Source organism: Dermacentor silvarum, chromosome 8 (genome assembly GCF_013339745.2).
Source record: "Dermacentor silvarum isolate Dsil-2018 chromosome 8, BIME_Dsil_1.4, whole genome shotgun sequence".
Taxonomy (NCBI): Eukaryota; Metazoa; Arthropoda; class Arachnida; order Ixodida; family Ixodidae; genus Dermacentor; species Dermacentor silvarum.
In genome coordinates this window covers 79156102-79172650 of record NC_051161.1, presented here as the reverse complement: position 1 = coordinate 79172650, position 16549 = coordinate 79156102, and the positions used below count along the sequence as shown (strand labels likewise).

The following is a 16549-nucleotide window of genomic DNA, read 5'->3' as shown; positions in this document are numbered from 1 at the left end:
ATAGACTGATAAATATCCAATTTACTAACACAGCTCAACGTGTTTTTTATCTTTAGTCTCCCATAACGTGTGTTTTTTTAACAAACCAACCATTCATTTTTTTTATTTATAGCCCTAAAAATGTAATGTATTTTCCCTTCTGTTTCCTACCTTTTTACGCCACCAACACCCCAGTCGCCTTTTACCAGTCTCAATAACGTTATTGTTTTTCTTTTTTTTAATAATCTTTTTTAATGTTAAGTGTTCACTTCCGCCGTATTGTCACTCTTTCTTTTTTTTTACTTTCTGTTTTATGCTAGCTGTTGTCTTATCTATTTGTTGCAACAAGAAATCCCCCCCCCCCCCAAACCCAACATGCAAAACCCTCTTTCAAGCAAACCTTTCAAGCGGACTTTCACTTTAGAAGCTTCTGCGCGATGCGGGCTTGTACCATTTCTACATAATACATCTTTGCTAGATGCCCCCTTAAGTGCCTCCTTAAATAAACAATAAAAAATAAAAAACACAAACTGCCTCGGTTGCTCAGTGACTATGGCGTTCTGGTACCGAGCACGAGGACACGGGATCGATACCCGGTCGTGACGATGACCCCATTCAGATGGGGACGGGATGCAAGAACGCTGTGCTTTGGATGCACGTTAAAGAACGCCAAGTATGTAATCGAAATATATTTAGAACCTTTCACTGCAGCGTGTCTCACATAGCCCGATCAAAGTATGGCATTTTATTACCGGTTGCGCACTGTTCTTGTAGTCCTACAGCCTATTTTTATCGATATCTATCGTTCTCCGTGAACCACGGACTTGCTTTATCATTGTTTTGCTATTTTGTTATAGAATTTTGAGAGTGTTTTGTGTTCTCGTTATCTTTTTTTTTGCTTTTCTTAATTCAAGCTAAAATTTTGGCATAGCCGACCCTTTCCGTGGCCAAACTTTAGATCCAAAACAAGGGAGAGATTCAGAGGAAGGTCGAGGCTTGAAGCGAATAACAGTGGTAGAACACGGAATGTCAGGAATTTCTTGTTCTGGCACCGTTAATCACTCTCCATCCATCGCATGCAATACGGAATCAGAAAGAAGAATATTATTGCTTCGGGACATCTAGCTCGGTGAATCAAGCTAATACCAACTTGTAAAAAAAAGTAGCACGTCTGTTGCCCCAACATCTAGTGGTTAATTTCACTTTGAATTTTATTCATGGGAACCAGGTACGGAGCATGTACGGAGCGAGGCATTACCCTCAGGCCCCGCTCTAAACATTGATTATTGAAGCAGACAACATTCGGAACACTTAATTGACAAACAGTTTCGCAACGTCCTCGAAATGTCATCACTCCTTTGGAGACGCCAATCTTTTAAATGTGCGCCAACACAGCGAAGAAAAATGTGATATATATATATATATATATATATATATATATATATATATATATATATATATATATATAGTAAAACAATCAAACGTTTCTTACCTGTCCTTCTGGGAGCGATCCGGGGCACCTTGGGTCCTCGGACGCGAACTCGCTGCCGAAACCCGTCAGGTACTGAAAACGAATCAACCGGTCAGTGCAATTCAGTTAAGCTCAATAGTCTGTCTGCATACACGGTGGTTCCATTTGTTGTTTGTTTGTTTCTTTCTTTCTTTCTTCTTTTTTGACCATAATTTTTTTTATCGCCTGTGGCAGGTGGCACAAATTCAGTCTTTCAGCTGCGTTATTTACTCGAAGAGGCGGGCATTGCTTGCACGCGAAATCGAACTGAACATACAACTAATTAGCGAAAATTCCTTAACCGCATGCAAAATCCGCATGGAACTACGCCAGATTTGAATGAGATGTTCGTTGCCAGTGCAATCCGACATGGCTCCCCAGCAAGTTGACTGAGAAGCCAGGGGGAGCATCTCCAGGAAGGAGGGGGGGAGGGGGAGAGCCAGGAGGGGGGGGGGAGGGGGGCGTTGTGAAAAGAAAGAAAGTGGCACAGTGCATTTTTACCTCAAGTTTGGCGGCGCATATCTGGAAACCGGCGCTGTATGTACTACATCACTATCAGCGTACAAACAAGTGACTGCGAGATTTTGCTTCAACTCACCATAGTCAGAGTGAATCATCTTGGCGAAAATGTGCAGAAACGATTACATGAAGGGAAAAAAAGCACGCTTCGCAGCAGCAGGAGCAATGTTCGTCATTATTCATCAAAGTGGGCTCGTTTCATTTGAGCAGAGTTCCTCGAACCGAGAGTTCCACTCGTGCACCGCGACTTCCATTTCTGATTCGATGCTATCAATGTGGGGCCTATTGGTTTGCGGGTTTGCTTTTATCGAAGCTACACTCGATCGTTTTCCGTTAACGGATCTCACGGCGAGTTTCGCTACATCACCGCTGTCGTAAAGGATACCGTCACTTGCAGTCTTTATAGTGGACTGGATAACAACAATGGTTGAAAATGCGTTGCCTTCCTTAATAACAATAATAATAATATATGAGGTTTTACGCACCAACATCACCATCTGATGTCAGGCACGCCGTAGTGGGTGACTCCGAATTAATTTGGACCACCTGGGGTTCCTTAACATGCATCTAAATCTAAGTACACGGGTGCTTTCTGCATTTCACCCCTATCGAAATGCGGCCGCCGTGGCCGGGATTCGATCCCGCGACCTCGTGCTCGACAGCCCTACACCATAACCACTGAGCAACCACGGTGGGTTCTATAGCCTTCCTTTCAACGTTTCATCTTAACCGCAATCAAACGGTATAGCCTTTGAAGTGAACGGACAGGAGGGTGAGAATAACAAACAATGCACGGTAGTAGCATAGTTGATTATGTATTGCTATCATAGAGTGCATGTTGGCCGCTTCGAGCGTACACGGTAAAAAACCCGGATATAAAGTAATCAGAGAGAGCGATTATGGATCCCTTTACCGAGCCACTGAACATCGACGAAGTTAATTACTATAATGGTAAATATATTGCTTTATGCCGATGTGTAGACGTAGAATATATCAAATTTCCGAGTACATGGCGGTACCATCAAAGGGCCGTGTGTTTCATTCCCCATCGCAACGTTGTTAGCGGCAGTTTCCGTAGCTGTCCGAGCAGGAGAGAAATTTTCCTTGCTACCTACACGAACGAAGCAAGCGCCTAGCGCCATTCTTTCTCTGTCTCTCTTTTAAAGTGCAATCCGACGCTATCGTGCATATGCGCCGCAACTTGTTAGAGTTGCGGGTCCTAATCGTTTCGTTCCATGCAGGGTTTGCATTTTGCAGAGACCAACTTTATTTTCAAAGCATTTACGTTTTGGCATTTTCCAGAGATAGTTAATGCGGGCACTTCCGATTGTCTAGCTGTCTGTTGTGGCTGACATATATAGTGAGTATAGTTGTCACGGGTCTTGCAACTTACTATGGTTCGCAGCCTCATGAGGATGTGCATGCAGCTGCAGCATCAAATTTCTACAGAAGCGTGTATGCGCATTTGCTCCGGTTGGTTCATTACTTGAGCAGAAACAGCACAAAGGGACATGATTTTAAAAGGGACAGCGCCGTTGTCTGTCGATCCCTTTCTTGCAGTCCTGTTCCTATGCGCTTATTCCGCTCAAATCAAATTACTGGCATGATCTGGTTTGGCATGATTACGATGCTTGACAGTGCGTACGGACAACGGACGAAAAGAACACCAGGACAAGCGCCGACTTCCAACTAAGGATTCTTTTTTCGCACACGGCGAAGTATGTACGAACAAACATGGGACAAAACTTAAAGTAAGATTATACAGAGAGATAGAGATAGAGATGTGACGTGTCAACATCATCGACAATGTGCCATAGCGCATAAAAAAAGATTACAGGACAACGAATATAGATTACAGAATACAGAAGCAGAACCCTCTGCCATAGAGGCTTCATATAATGACCGTGACGTCTAAGGGTAATAAAAATCAAACGTTAATTTGCCGCGCGCGCAGATGGTTCTACTTTTTATTTTATCCGTAATCTTGTACATCGTTTTTGTGTGTGCGTGCGCGGGTAGCCATCATAAAGCCTGTCGTAACAGGCGGCACATTATCTCTCGAAATAAAATGGTTGCGCTTTCCGAGGAGAATCACACCACAATGCTCATTGGATCGCAGCGCTATACGTGCTATATTCGCTACTGCTAGAACCAAAACTGTGGGTGACCAATACCCATACCACCGCACGTCCCTTACGCACCTTGATCTTATACGGCGAATGTGCAGATTGCCCGTTAATTAAGCGTCGGTGCAGGCCGCGGGGGATCTCAGGGCGAGTATTCGCGGGCATCTTTCACTGCTCGGAATAACGTTTTTATGTAACCCGTATTGAGGCAACAGAAAGCTGTATCGGGAGCTTTTCATGTTGCTCAACAATTTTCTCATAGACGCTCTTCATCTAATTATAATAATTGAGAAGTTGATTAATTAATAAGGACTGGTTATGTAATTAGGCGGAATGCAAAAACATTATCTGAGTATCTCCAAGCGACGGCAAACAACATTACCTTGGTTCGGTCCAGCTACGTGGACCGAAGTTTGGCCCAAGTTAAGTGAAACACCCTGTATACTGTGGCACCCCAGACGCTTCTGTGGAACGCTCTCGCATAGACTGTCCACAATATGCCGAACAGAAACAGAGAGGGAGAGAGAGGGAAAGAAACGTTTATTCGTGAAACAGAAACATGATTTTTTTTTCATTACAATAATACTCGGTCGGTCCTTGGACATGCCCCGCTATGCAGAAATGTGCTGTGACAGCCTTACGAGATTTCCTTGTAGAGAGGACGATAATTAGCTTCATTTCATTTGTATATTCTTATGCACTCCAGGTAAATTGAGTGTTTGACTCCAGGATAACTTGAACTATGAAATTTGTGTCTTGCGTGTAAATACTGTTTTTATTGCACAGTGGACATGAACTTTTCCTACTAAACGGGGGTGCATAAAATGAGCTCCTGTTTTCTTGTTTTTCTTTTGTTGTTTTTTTTTCTTGGTCTTGTTTACATTTATATGATTGCTTTTTGCAAACTTAGTGAGTTTATGTGTTCGTGGCATATGTTTGCATATTTGTGGGGAAATTTGACATTTCAAGGTTTGGGATAGCCGTCTCTAGTGTAGCCTTATCTGCGGTTATCATCTGCGGTTATTACACAAACATCAAGAAGTGTCCAACCACGTTTTCTCGCGTACTGACCTTCCCGATTGTGACATGCACAGCATGCGTGTCTGTCACAGAGTGGCAGCTAGCACATAATTACTCGCAGTTTGTGTGGTTGGCGGTCCCGCAGGTGAAACAACACACACAATAAAGCATTTCTGCGAAGCGATCTAAACAGCAAGTTTTGACAAACCATAAATGAAAGAGATTAGAGCAATAAAGCACCGAATGGGAGGGATATCTCTAAAAGGAATATGAGAAGCAGCAATAAGTTAGTTTAGACTGGTAAGATATTCTTTTAAAGTTCTGTTTTCATTCAATGGATGAAAGAATATTGACCCTTTTCGCGGCACTCCCGTGGGCGCTGCCATGTTTGATCACGTGGTGACGCGTCCATTACTTGCCTCAGCTGCCTCCGCGTTTGCAATGCAAGCGCGTGACGCTGGTGCGCCGCAGCAAACGTCCGTTTCGACGCACATCGTAGACGGTGGCTTTGTGCACGACACGAAGCTTTGACCACAGCTTTAGAGGGCATGTAAGTGCATTCAGAGTTCATTACGCCTTGTCCAAACGGCGCGAGCAGCGTATACGGTGCTTGTACTAAAAGCGGGGCTAGAAATGTATTACAAGCTGTCCAAACTTTCCGCTTATGAATTAAATCGGGATTACCTTGGTGTTCAGGATCAGTGTGCTCTTCGGTCTTTATTTGGCAAACATTTCGAAGCAGCGGCTTGTCATGTTTTGGACTCAGTAAAGTTCCTTGGTGCGGCCACTATCTGATTGTTTATTTTCAGCCTAATCGCTCGCGGGTGTGCTCGGCACAAAGCTTGGAATGTAAATGTTCGGTACTTTGCAGTAGCTTGTAGCGAAGACGCATTATCGCTAGTCCCTCGCTTACTCTGTGGATCGTCGCGAAACGTTCAGCTTCCAACAGTCGTGTCTTGTCGGTGTAGTCGCCGTCACTCGTGCTTCGGCGCATTGGTTCCAAGTGTGCGCCCATTCACTTATTATTGATACGTTGGCGATAGGGTGGGCGTAAGTTTGCGTGCGAGTAGGCGTGGATGTGTGCAGATAACGTGCGAGAAGCTTACTATACCACTAAGTGGCGCTACTTCCTTTTGTAACGAGCGGCTCTCCCTCTTAAGTGCCGACGTTCCGGAGTTGAATTCCTTTCTTTGGAGGTTAGCTATACAGCGTTGGCGGATGAACTATCTTTTTTGATCCTCGAGGAAAGCTGTGCATCGCGAAGGGCCGGCAACACAGGCAGTCCTTATGCAGCAGCGGCGACACACGTTGATTCCATTCCTTATAGGTGAATCACTATTTTTGCAGCGAACTACCGCGCACTTCTTCCCTTTATCGTTACGCATTTTGCAGCATGAATTGGGCACAGTGCATTAGCCAACACCCAGTTTGCATTTCCGACATCTGATCGCACAGTAGCAGGGCAGAAGCAGTAATATGGTTACGTATTCGTGCGCATTCGCTGAGGCAACGTATGGCGCGCCGCCGAAAGCGCCATCTCGTTCCTCTAGAGCAAACTTCTCCGCGAAAAGCGTCAATATAAACTGTTTATTATTATACTGTAGCAAATAAAATACCCTACTTCTGTTTTTAGAATTTCCCGCCAAAACCTGAGCGCCGCTACGTCAAGGGGACGTTTCTGATTCCCAAGTGCTTTCTGTAGATGTGTTGGGAATAGCGAAATTATTTTATCGTATACGTTTATTCCCGAAAACAGACCTTCAATATCCAATCAAATATCAAATATTTCCAATTTCTAAACATAAATAAATGAATAAATAAATAAATAAAGTGAGATGGAAGGTTTTGTGGAGCCTGTCTGGCAACAAAATGCTTCTTACGTTATTTTACTCGTGTAATGCTGTCACCAACTGGATGTCAGGTCAACCGTGAGGTTTGTAAATGAGAAGCAAAGAAAAGCATACCATTATCCGGTGCACCATGACAGTGACAGTAATGGAAAAAAATTAAAAAAAAGAGGAACGCCACTTCTTCAGATGGATGTAGCATAGTGCGTGGGGCTCGTTGAAGGAGCTAAGGGCAATATACTACGGCACCGTCATGTTTGAAGGAATTCAAACATGTCGATATTGGCCAAATAATTGCTTCGTCCAAGCAAAGAGCAACGAATTCGCAGGCTGGATAAGGCGAGACATGCTTACTCAACGACTGGTAACTACTGTGCATAGGATGACCTCCTCCACGTGTTCGTTCAGCAAATATTTCGTCGGCACAACAACCATCCGCTTCTCATGCACCAGATTGATTCAGAATAACCTCCACTTGCATATCAGTCTGTCTTGCTGTGTACTGCAACAACTATTGATCTCTCTTATAGTATTTGAACAAAACGATTATACGACAACTTCGAATAGGGAATTTACGAATCGAATAGCAATAAAATGTGTACAAACCTTTAACTATGATTGTCAATGTAATTCAATAGCTGAACGTTTCGAGAAAGCTATTCGTTTTATTAAAGGAATTACGTGCTTTAAGGCGCGTATTTGTTTCCGTGAGGACATTTACGTAGCTTTCGGTGTTTCATAGAGTAATTCCGTACGTAAAAGAGCCGTTACCAGCACTTGTATACAACAGTAGTATACAGACTTGAGCGCTCCAACAGAGCATGTCAACCTTCAGACGCCTCAAAGCACTCTCGCGACAGTGCATGCGTCTCTGTATCGGCAATGAAAGGTCAACCACCGACCGCTAAATCGGCCGAAAGAGCCAAATAAATCAATTCGCGTTAAAATTATTCGATTCATATTTGGAATATTCGCACACCCCTAATTTTCTGCTATTTTGGCCGGCTCTGGCGCAGAAAGAGTTGCTTTCTAAGTAATGTGAACATTTTCTTAAAGATATAAACAGATAATCAGACTCCAGTGGAAACTATCAAAATCATGACTTCACGGCGAACTTCTTTACGACGGCGATGCTAAGTGTTTTTTTACGTTATTGCGGTTTTTTTAATTATTATTACTATTATTAACTCTCCTCTCACGCTTGTAAGATTGGTCGTTTTGCTGTTGTAGAAGCATAATTCACGCACACAGTATAAATCCATAAATCCATATTCCAGTTTAGTGCGGGCGGGATACATATGTATGGTCATCGTGACTGACAATGACTTGGACAAGAATAATGCGAAAATTTAACACGCATATATCTTGGCTCGCGCAAGAGAAGAAAGATTGTATTTCGGGCGTTTCCATGCGGCCTAAAAAGGTATTTTCGTCACGCCTTGTCCAAGCCAAGGTGTCATTACGTTATTGATTATACTGTATACAGGGTGTTTCAGCGAACACTTTCACAATTTTTTGTAATTTCCTGTGATAGATAGCAAAATTCTAGTTCATGAGCTGGTCTACTCGAAGAGGCGGACATTTCTTGCACAAAAAATGAAATGCATATTCGACCAATTCACAAACAAGCCCAATTAAGTTTTTAACTAATTACCTTATGGCCCATATTCCAATTTAGAAATTCTAGCCGGGGAGTTCGCAAAGTGGATCCACTTGCAACAAATTCTCACGATGACATCAGTTTCAAGATAGAAATTTCCGAACTTCTCGGAGGAATGCATTGGCGTTCCAGTTACTTTCTTAACAAAACATCACCTTATGCATTGAAGCACAAATGTAACTGGAACTCCACTGCATTTCTCCGAACAGTTTGGGAATTAATATCTCGAAACTGGTGTCATCATGAGAATTCGTTAATTCGTTCCAAGTGGATCCGCCTTGCGAACTCCACGGCTCGAATTTGTAAATTCCAATATGTGCCGCAACGTAATTAGTTAAAAGCTTATTTAGTGCTTTTTTATGTTGTTTAGTCGATTATGCATTTCATTTTTTGCAGGTAATGTCCGCCTCTTCGAGTAGACCAGCTCATGGACTAGAAGTGTGCTATCTACCACAGGCAATTAAAAAAAATAGACATTGAAAGTGTTCGCTGAAACATCCGGTATATTTCCGTGGTGCCATAGCGCGAAAAAAACGTGTGCAGTTATCGCAGTTATGGTAACTGATTCGTTGCACTCTGGTCATAACACTTTGTGATTCACAGTGTGCAGAGTTATCGCAGTTATGGTAACTGATTCATTGCACTCGGGTCATAACACTTTGTGATTCACAGTGTGCAGAGTTATCGCAGTTATGGTAACTGATTCGTTGCACTCGGGTCATTGCACTTTGTGATTCACAGTGTGCAGAGTTATCGCAGTTATGGTAACTGATTCGTTGCACTCGGGTCATAGCACTTTGTGATTCCCAGTGTGCAGAGTTATCGCAGTTATGGTAACTGATTCGTTGCACTCGGGTCATAACACTTTGTGATTCACAGTGTGCAGAGTTATCGCAGTTATGGTAACTGATTCGTTGCACTCGGGTCATAACACTTTGTGATTCACAGTGTGCAGAGTTATCGCAGTTATGGTAACTGATTCGTTGCACTCGGGTCATAACACTTTGTGATTCACAGTGTGCAGAGTTATCGCAGTTATGGTAACTGATTCGTTGCACTCGGGTCATAACACTTTGTGATTCACAGTGTGCAGAGTTATCGCAGTTATGGTAACTGATTCGTTGCACTCGGGTCATAACACTTTGTGATTCACAGTGTGCAGAGTTATCGCAGTTATGGTAACTGATTCGTTGCACTCGGGTCATAACACTTTGTGATTCACAGTGTGCAGAGTTATCGCAGTTATGGTAACTGATTCGTTGCACTCGGGTCATAACACTTTGTGATTCACAGTGTGCAGAGTTATCGCAGTTATGGTAACTGATTCGTTGCACTCGGGTCATAAGGTAACTGATTCGTTGCACTCGGGTCATAGCACTTTGTGATTCACTTTGTGCAGAGTTATCGCAGTTATGGTAACTGATTCGTTGCACTCGGGTCATAACACTTTGTGATTCACAGTGTGCAGAGTTATCGCAGTTATGGTAACTGATTCGTTGCACTTCGGGTCATAACACTTTGTGATTCACAGTGTGCAGAGTTATCGCAGTTATGGTAACTGATTCGTTGCACTCGGGTCATAACACTTTGTGATTCACAGTGTGCAGAGTTATCGCTGTTATGGTAACTGGTTCGTTGCACTCGGGTCATAACACTTTGTGATTCACAGTGTGCACGGTAATCGCAGTTATGGTAACTGATTCGTTGCACTCGGGTCATAGCACTTTGTGATTCACAGTGTGCAGAGTTATCGCAGTTATGGTAACTGATTCGTTGCACTCGGGTCATAACACTTTGTGATTCACAGTGTGCAGAGTTATCGCAGTTATGGTAACTGATTCGTTGCACTCGGGTCATAACACTTTGTGATTCACAGTGTGCAGAGTTATCGCAGTTATGGTAACTGATTCGTTGCACTCGGGTCATAACACTTTGTGATTCACAGTGTGCAGAGTTATCGCAGTTATGGTAACTGATTCGTTGCACTCGGGTCATAACACTTTGTGATTCACAGTGTGCAGAGTTATCGCAGTTATGGTAACTGATTCGTTGCACTCGGGTCATAACACTTTGTGATTCACAGTGTGCAGAGTTATCGCAGTTATGGTAACTGATTCGTTGCACTCGGGTCATAACACTTTGTGATTCACAGTGTGCAGAGTTATCGCAGTTATGGTAACTGATTCGTTGCACTACGGGTCATAACACTTTGTGATTCACAGTGTGCAGAGTTATCGCAGTTATGGTAACTGATTCGTTGCACTCGGGTCATAACACTTTGTGATTCACAGTGTGCAGAGTTATCGCAGTTATGGTAACTGATTCGTTGCACTCGGGTCATAACACTTTGTGATTCACAGTGTGCAGAGTTATCGCAGTTATGGTAACTGATTCGTTGCACTCGGGTCATAACACTGTGATTCACAGTGTGCAGAGTTATCGCAGTTATGGTAACTGATTCGTTGCACTCGGGTCATAACACTTTGTGATTCACAGTGTGCAGAGTTATCGCAGTTATGGTAACTGATTCGTTGCACTCGGGTCATAACACTTTGTGATTCACAGTGTGCAGAGTTATCGCAGTTATGGTAACTGATTCGTTGCACTCGGTCATAACACTTTGTGATTCACAGTGTGCAGAGTTATCGCAGTTATGGTAACTGATTCGTTGCACTCGGGTCATAACACTTTGTGATTCACAGTGTGCAGAGTTATCGCAGTTATGGTAACTGATTCGTTGCACTCGGGTCATAACACTTTGTGATTCACAGTGTGCAGAGTTATCGCAGTTATGGTAACTGATTCGTTGCACTCGGGTCATAACACTTTGTGATTCACAGTGTGCACAGTTATCGCTGTTATGGTAACTGATTCGTTGCACTCTGGTCATAACACTTTGTGATTCACAGTGTGCAGAGTTATCGCAGTTATCATAACTGAATCGTTGCACTCGGGTCATAACACTTTGTGATTCACAGCGTGCAGAGTTATCGCAGTTATGGTAACTGATTCGTTGCACTCGGGTCATACCACTTTGTGATTCACAGTGTGCAGAGTTATCGCAGTTATGGTAACTGATTCGTTGCACTCGGGTCATAACACTTTGTGATTCACAGTGTGCAGAGTTATCGCAGTTATGGTAACTGATTCGTTGCACTCGGGTCATAACACTTTGTGATTCACAGTGTGCAGAGTTATCGCAGTTATGGTAACTGATTCGTTGCACTCGGGTCATAACACTTTGTGATTCACAGTGTGCAGAGTTATCGCAGTTATGGTAACTGATTCGTTGCACTCGGGTCATAACACTTTGTGATTCACAGTGTGCAGAGTTATCGCAGTTATGGTAACTGATTCGTTGCACTCGGGTCATAACACTTTGTGATTCACAGTGTGCAGAGTTATCGCAGTTATGGTAACTGTGATTCACAGTTACCATAATGAAATGCTGCCGCTAAATGAAACGATAAACGAAGCAGTCAAATAACTTGGATTATGATCGTGCGATTCCTTCGAGTATTTTCATTTTGCTCTTCACTATTCTTAATTTCCATTTCACCAATCAGTCGCAGCAGGTTTTTCTTTCTTCTTTATTTATTTATTTTATTTTGCTAGTGATACACAGTATAAAATATTTGATTAGTGCCGGAGGAGCACACAAAGATCAGTCTTTTGGGGGAATTATCGCTCGCTTTTGAAAACGGGTGTCCGAGATATGTTCCAGCCTCGGTGCTTTTGTATGCTGTAGACCAACGCGTGACTAGGGACAACACCGGCGAGAAAGCGGTCGACGGGATAACAATATCAACGACCCCGGCCTTCCCAGAAACCGACGCCTTGGAAGATACGGAAGGAATTTCGTGCCCGCCTCTTGCCACTTGCTTCCCCCCTCCCCCCTTTCTTTTTCTTTCTTTTTTCTTGCGTCTCCTAAACGCCGTATGCAGAACCCGCACGCTTGAAGCGATCCAGCTTTAAAACATATCCACCCGAAGTCACGCTCGTTACGTCCGCTATATAGGCTAAAACGGTTTGGTTGGTGTTGTGAACGCGCCGGCGGAGAAGAAATTCTTTACAATGACGGCCCACAGATTGGGGTGCAGACGGCTGGCGCCTGTTGCACTGAACAACTACTGAGGAGTATGGAAGAAAGTAAATAGGCTGGGAGAGTGTTCAGATATATTCACAGTGGAGGAAAAGAACTAGGAAGCTTACCAGCAAGTACGCGACCGGTATGGTAAGTAACATGACAACAAAGAACGTTAAACTCGCCGTCGTTGCTTAGTGGCTATGTTGTTGGGCTGCTAAGCACGAGGTCGCGGGATCGGATCCCGGCCATGGCGGCCGCATTTCGATGGGGGCGAAATGCGAAAACACCCGTGTACTTAGCTTTAGGTGCATGCATGTTAAAGAACCCCAGGTGGTCCAAATTATTCTGGAGTCCCCCACCACGGCGTGCCTCATAATCAGATCGTGGTTTTGACACGTACAACCCCATAATTTAATTTAAATTTAAATAACGTCAAGCACAAAGTCAGAGAGGCTGAGAAAATGTCATGGGTGGCGGAAATGGAAAAGAAACCTTCTATGAGTAAGTACTCAAGAGGAAAAAACAGAATCAGGACAGAAACAATTTACGATAACTCAAAGGGAAGCTCTTTACGTTTCCAAGCGATATCAGGATGCCTTAGAAGGCGCACTTATATAGCGAGGTACAACAAAGAAGAACAATGTGCTTGCTGCGGTAAACCTATAGCGAAACGATGGAGCATGCTTCATTAGAATGTGGTATCTGCCCAGCAGTCGATTTAGGCACCTCTGGCCTCCTTGAAGCCCTTCGGTTCAGGGATAGCAGGGGGAAAGTAAACATGTCCGCTATAGAGATTATAGTAAGAGGCGATGGGAGATTTGGTGGCAAAAAAGTAAGGAGACCACAAAGAACGGAGACGTACAAAAACGCAGTTCCCAATAGGGATTCAGAAAGTTTGGTGATGGGAATTCTTCGTGTTCTTTTTTTTCCTTTTTATTTCCTTTTTTCATAACAGGTAGGACATTAGGCAAAATAATAACAAGAGATAACCAACCAACCACCCCGTTCCAAAGGGGACGCTGATACCAACTATCCATCCATCCATCGATCCGGGTAAAGCTTTACTGGCGGGTTGCGCGCGCCCGGCAATACGTTACATTGCGCACATTTCGCTATAGCGCCTGCGGTCGTCGTTTGGTTAGTGCAAATAACACAATAAAAGGTTCAACACGTTCTGTGTTGCATGCGGCATTGCTCAGCAGCGGTATTCTCAGTCAATCAATTTCGAAGCTATCACTTTTAGTGGACGCCGATTATCTAAGCCTGTGGGCATTTTTGTTCTTCGCACTTAGGAGTCAGTTTTGTGTTAATAAAAACTGCATTAATTCTTAAATATATATATATATTATATATATATATATATGTGTGTGTGTGTCTTAGAGTAACCCACCTAGAATAAAACAGAGCGAGAGAAAAGCTTGTCTCTCAAGCGAGCGAAGGTATCTCCTACAATTATCGACCGAAATTACGGGCCTCAACTTTGGACGTGCGCCTTGCATGGACGTGCAAACCCGAATGCATGCAAGCCTCTCTCCGTCCGCTAGTTAATGCAGCAACAACCGTCCGGTCGTCCTTGAAGACGAAACCGTAGCCCCTGGCGGGTAAAAGGTCTGAGAATCCAGTTTGGCCGGCGCCATCATTTTTTCTAACTTTATTTCTTTTCTTTCTTTTACGTTGTCTTCAACTTTATTTTCTCTTGAGACGTAGCCTAGGGAAATGCGTGTTCCTGCGACTTGTCCTTCTGCGAGAGGGGAACGTCGGATGGTAGAAGAAAAAAAACAAGTGACAAAAAAAAATAAAGAAATATCCGCCATGGGGCATCGAGTGTCGTCTGCTAGCTGCTGCAACAGGCCAACGCGGAAATCCAAAACCGGCTGACAAGCCTGTCTAACCGTATCAGTCTATTTAGCCTTTCTTGTTTTTCTAGCACTTCGCGTTCTTAATATTACTTTTTCCCCTCAGTCGCTTGCACTGATAGCACTGCAGATTGTGCATATGCAAGTCACGCCGCTCGTAATTCGAAACCGTCTCGTCTCGTCGAGTATTTTCTTTTTGACCGAGGAGTTCTCACTAGACTGTCGTCATTCCTTACTTGAAGATGTGAATGGAACTCGCAAGGTTCTGGCTATGCACACGGCATATAAGCATCTTTTTTCCACTATAAGAAAACGCTCTGTTTCTGTCTCATTTCAGTAATGCTATAGTAACCGCGCACGTAATTGTTCCGCAGACACATTGATCCTCTCAGCAACGATATAAATTTACATACCGGACTAACCTGCTGGAACTGTCAGCGAGGAGATATTTACATACCGGACTAACCAGCTTGAACAGGGCTCTCGTGGTCTAACTTCGATCGTCTCGCTGAAAACGCGCAGTATTTAGGTGGCGTTAATAGCACTCCACATGCACTCCACTGTCATGTGGAGTTGTTGCAATTCATATTAATTTTATCCCGAAATTAAGCACTTATGCTGTGTGTTATTTGTTGCGCTCACCTCGTACAAATGTTTACAGAAAATACATAGAACATAGCTCGACACGCTGACCACGAATTCACACACGCGCAGATCCATTCTTGCTTTGCAGGTAAATAAATAAAAATAAAAAGGGAGGGGGGGAGGGGCTGTGGATAGCGCCTGTACAGCAACACATGCAAAACTTACGTGGAGCTCCTCTTTCTTAGACATCTTCGAGACGTCCCAAAACGTAGAGCACGCAGTCGCGCCAAAAGACGGTCACGTTTTGACGTTTCGCTGATTAGCCCGGAGAGTCTCGGGCGCACTTGTAGCTTATCGCGTCTAGTTTCGCTCCCTTCCTCACGGCGGCCTCTCGCGGAGGAACTGGGGGAACCCACTGCGACGTCGTTTCTCTTTCACCGCACTCTTTCATTGCGTGTGTCGTCAAAGGCGGGATTGGGTGAGGAACGATCAGGAAAAACAGTTGGTCGAGTAACCTCGGGCCGCCCTGTTAAATCACACCACTGCTCCAATAAACGGCCTGATGGAACGACCATCTGTTGGCGGCGACGAGCACTGGCGCTATCGATTCGTTGAAATGCACTGTGGAATCTGAGATGAAGTGGTACGGACTTTTGAATCTTGGAGGCTGCATATGCGCCGTGAAAGTTGGCGACACCGCCGGCAGATGTCACGACAGAACGGCGTTAGCTAAGGTCCTTGTATGAAAAATACAGGGACCTTAGCGTTAACAACTTTAAGCGTTATGTCCGTTATAGCGTGGCAAAAATCACTTATTTTCATCATTGCAGCTAACGCACTTTAGAGTACATTCTTGACATAAGTTTACAATCAAACGAACCCAACACGCAAGCGCGTCATAATCACGTGAACAAACATGGCGCTTTCGAGAGATTATCACGTGACTAAGCATGGCGTCCGCCAGAGAATTTGGTGCAAGGCGATGGTCGTCGGGATTCCCATGAAATTCTCATGCTCAAAAGGTATGAGTGCGATTATTTATCAACGAGCGATTGTGGTTTCGACACTCGAACGTTGCCGCGGAAGCGTATGCCACGACCAAGAACGTTAAGGGCAGCTGGGGATTGTGGAGCGGTCGCTTTGCCATCGCTTGATTTTGCCGCCGTGCTCCTGTGACTCAAGTCCGCGCCAGTTCGCGAGCGAGCCGGACGTTTTCGCGGATGTGTTGACCGCGAGGTCGTGGCACTCACGGGGCCGGTGACGGTGTTGTTAGCATCGTTTGGGCTGGTTTGGCGACACGTTTGTGAGACCGTTGCGCGGTTACGAAAAGCCATATATAAATGAAGCGAGCAGCTGTTTT

General features: G+C 44.2%; 2 protein-coding genes across 12 annotated transcripts in view; one reads left to right on the top strand and one right to left on the bottom strand.

Annotated features, from left to right (window-relative positions):
- The window catches only part of LOC119461476 (homogentisate 1,2-dioxygenase), a 60670-nt gene extending 45024 nt beyond the window's left edge, over window positions 1-15646 (bottom strand). The window contains exons 1-2 of the mRNA XM_037722804.2: window positions 15415-15646; window positions 1472-1543 (exon numbers count right to left, since the gene is read on the bottom strand). Coding sequence (XP_037578732.1) covers window positions 1472-1543; window positions 15415-15438 — 96 coding nt within the window. The 5' untranslated portion in view covers window positions 15439-15646. The remainder of the gene's footprint in view (window positions 1-1471; window positions 1544-15414) is intronic.
- A 480-nt stretch (window positions 15647-16126) lies between these two features.
- The window catches only part of LOC119461475 (mitogen-activated protein kinase kinase kinase 15-like), a 110421-nt gene continuing 109998 nt past the window's right edge, over window positions 16127-16549 (top strand). For 9 of the 11 annotated variants that reach the window (XM_049673070.1, XM_049673069.1, XM_037722802.2 and 6 more), the window contains exon 1: window positions 16127-16211. In XM_049673070.1, coding sequence (XP_049529027.1) covers window positions 16201-16211 — 11 coding nt within the window. In that variant the 5' untranslated portion in view covers window positions 16127-16200. The remainder of the gene's footprint in view (window positions 16212-16549) is intronic. The other 2 variants (XM_049673067.1, XM_049673066.1) reach the window with 2 other exon arrangements.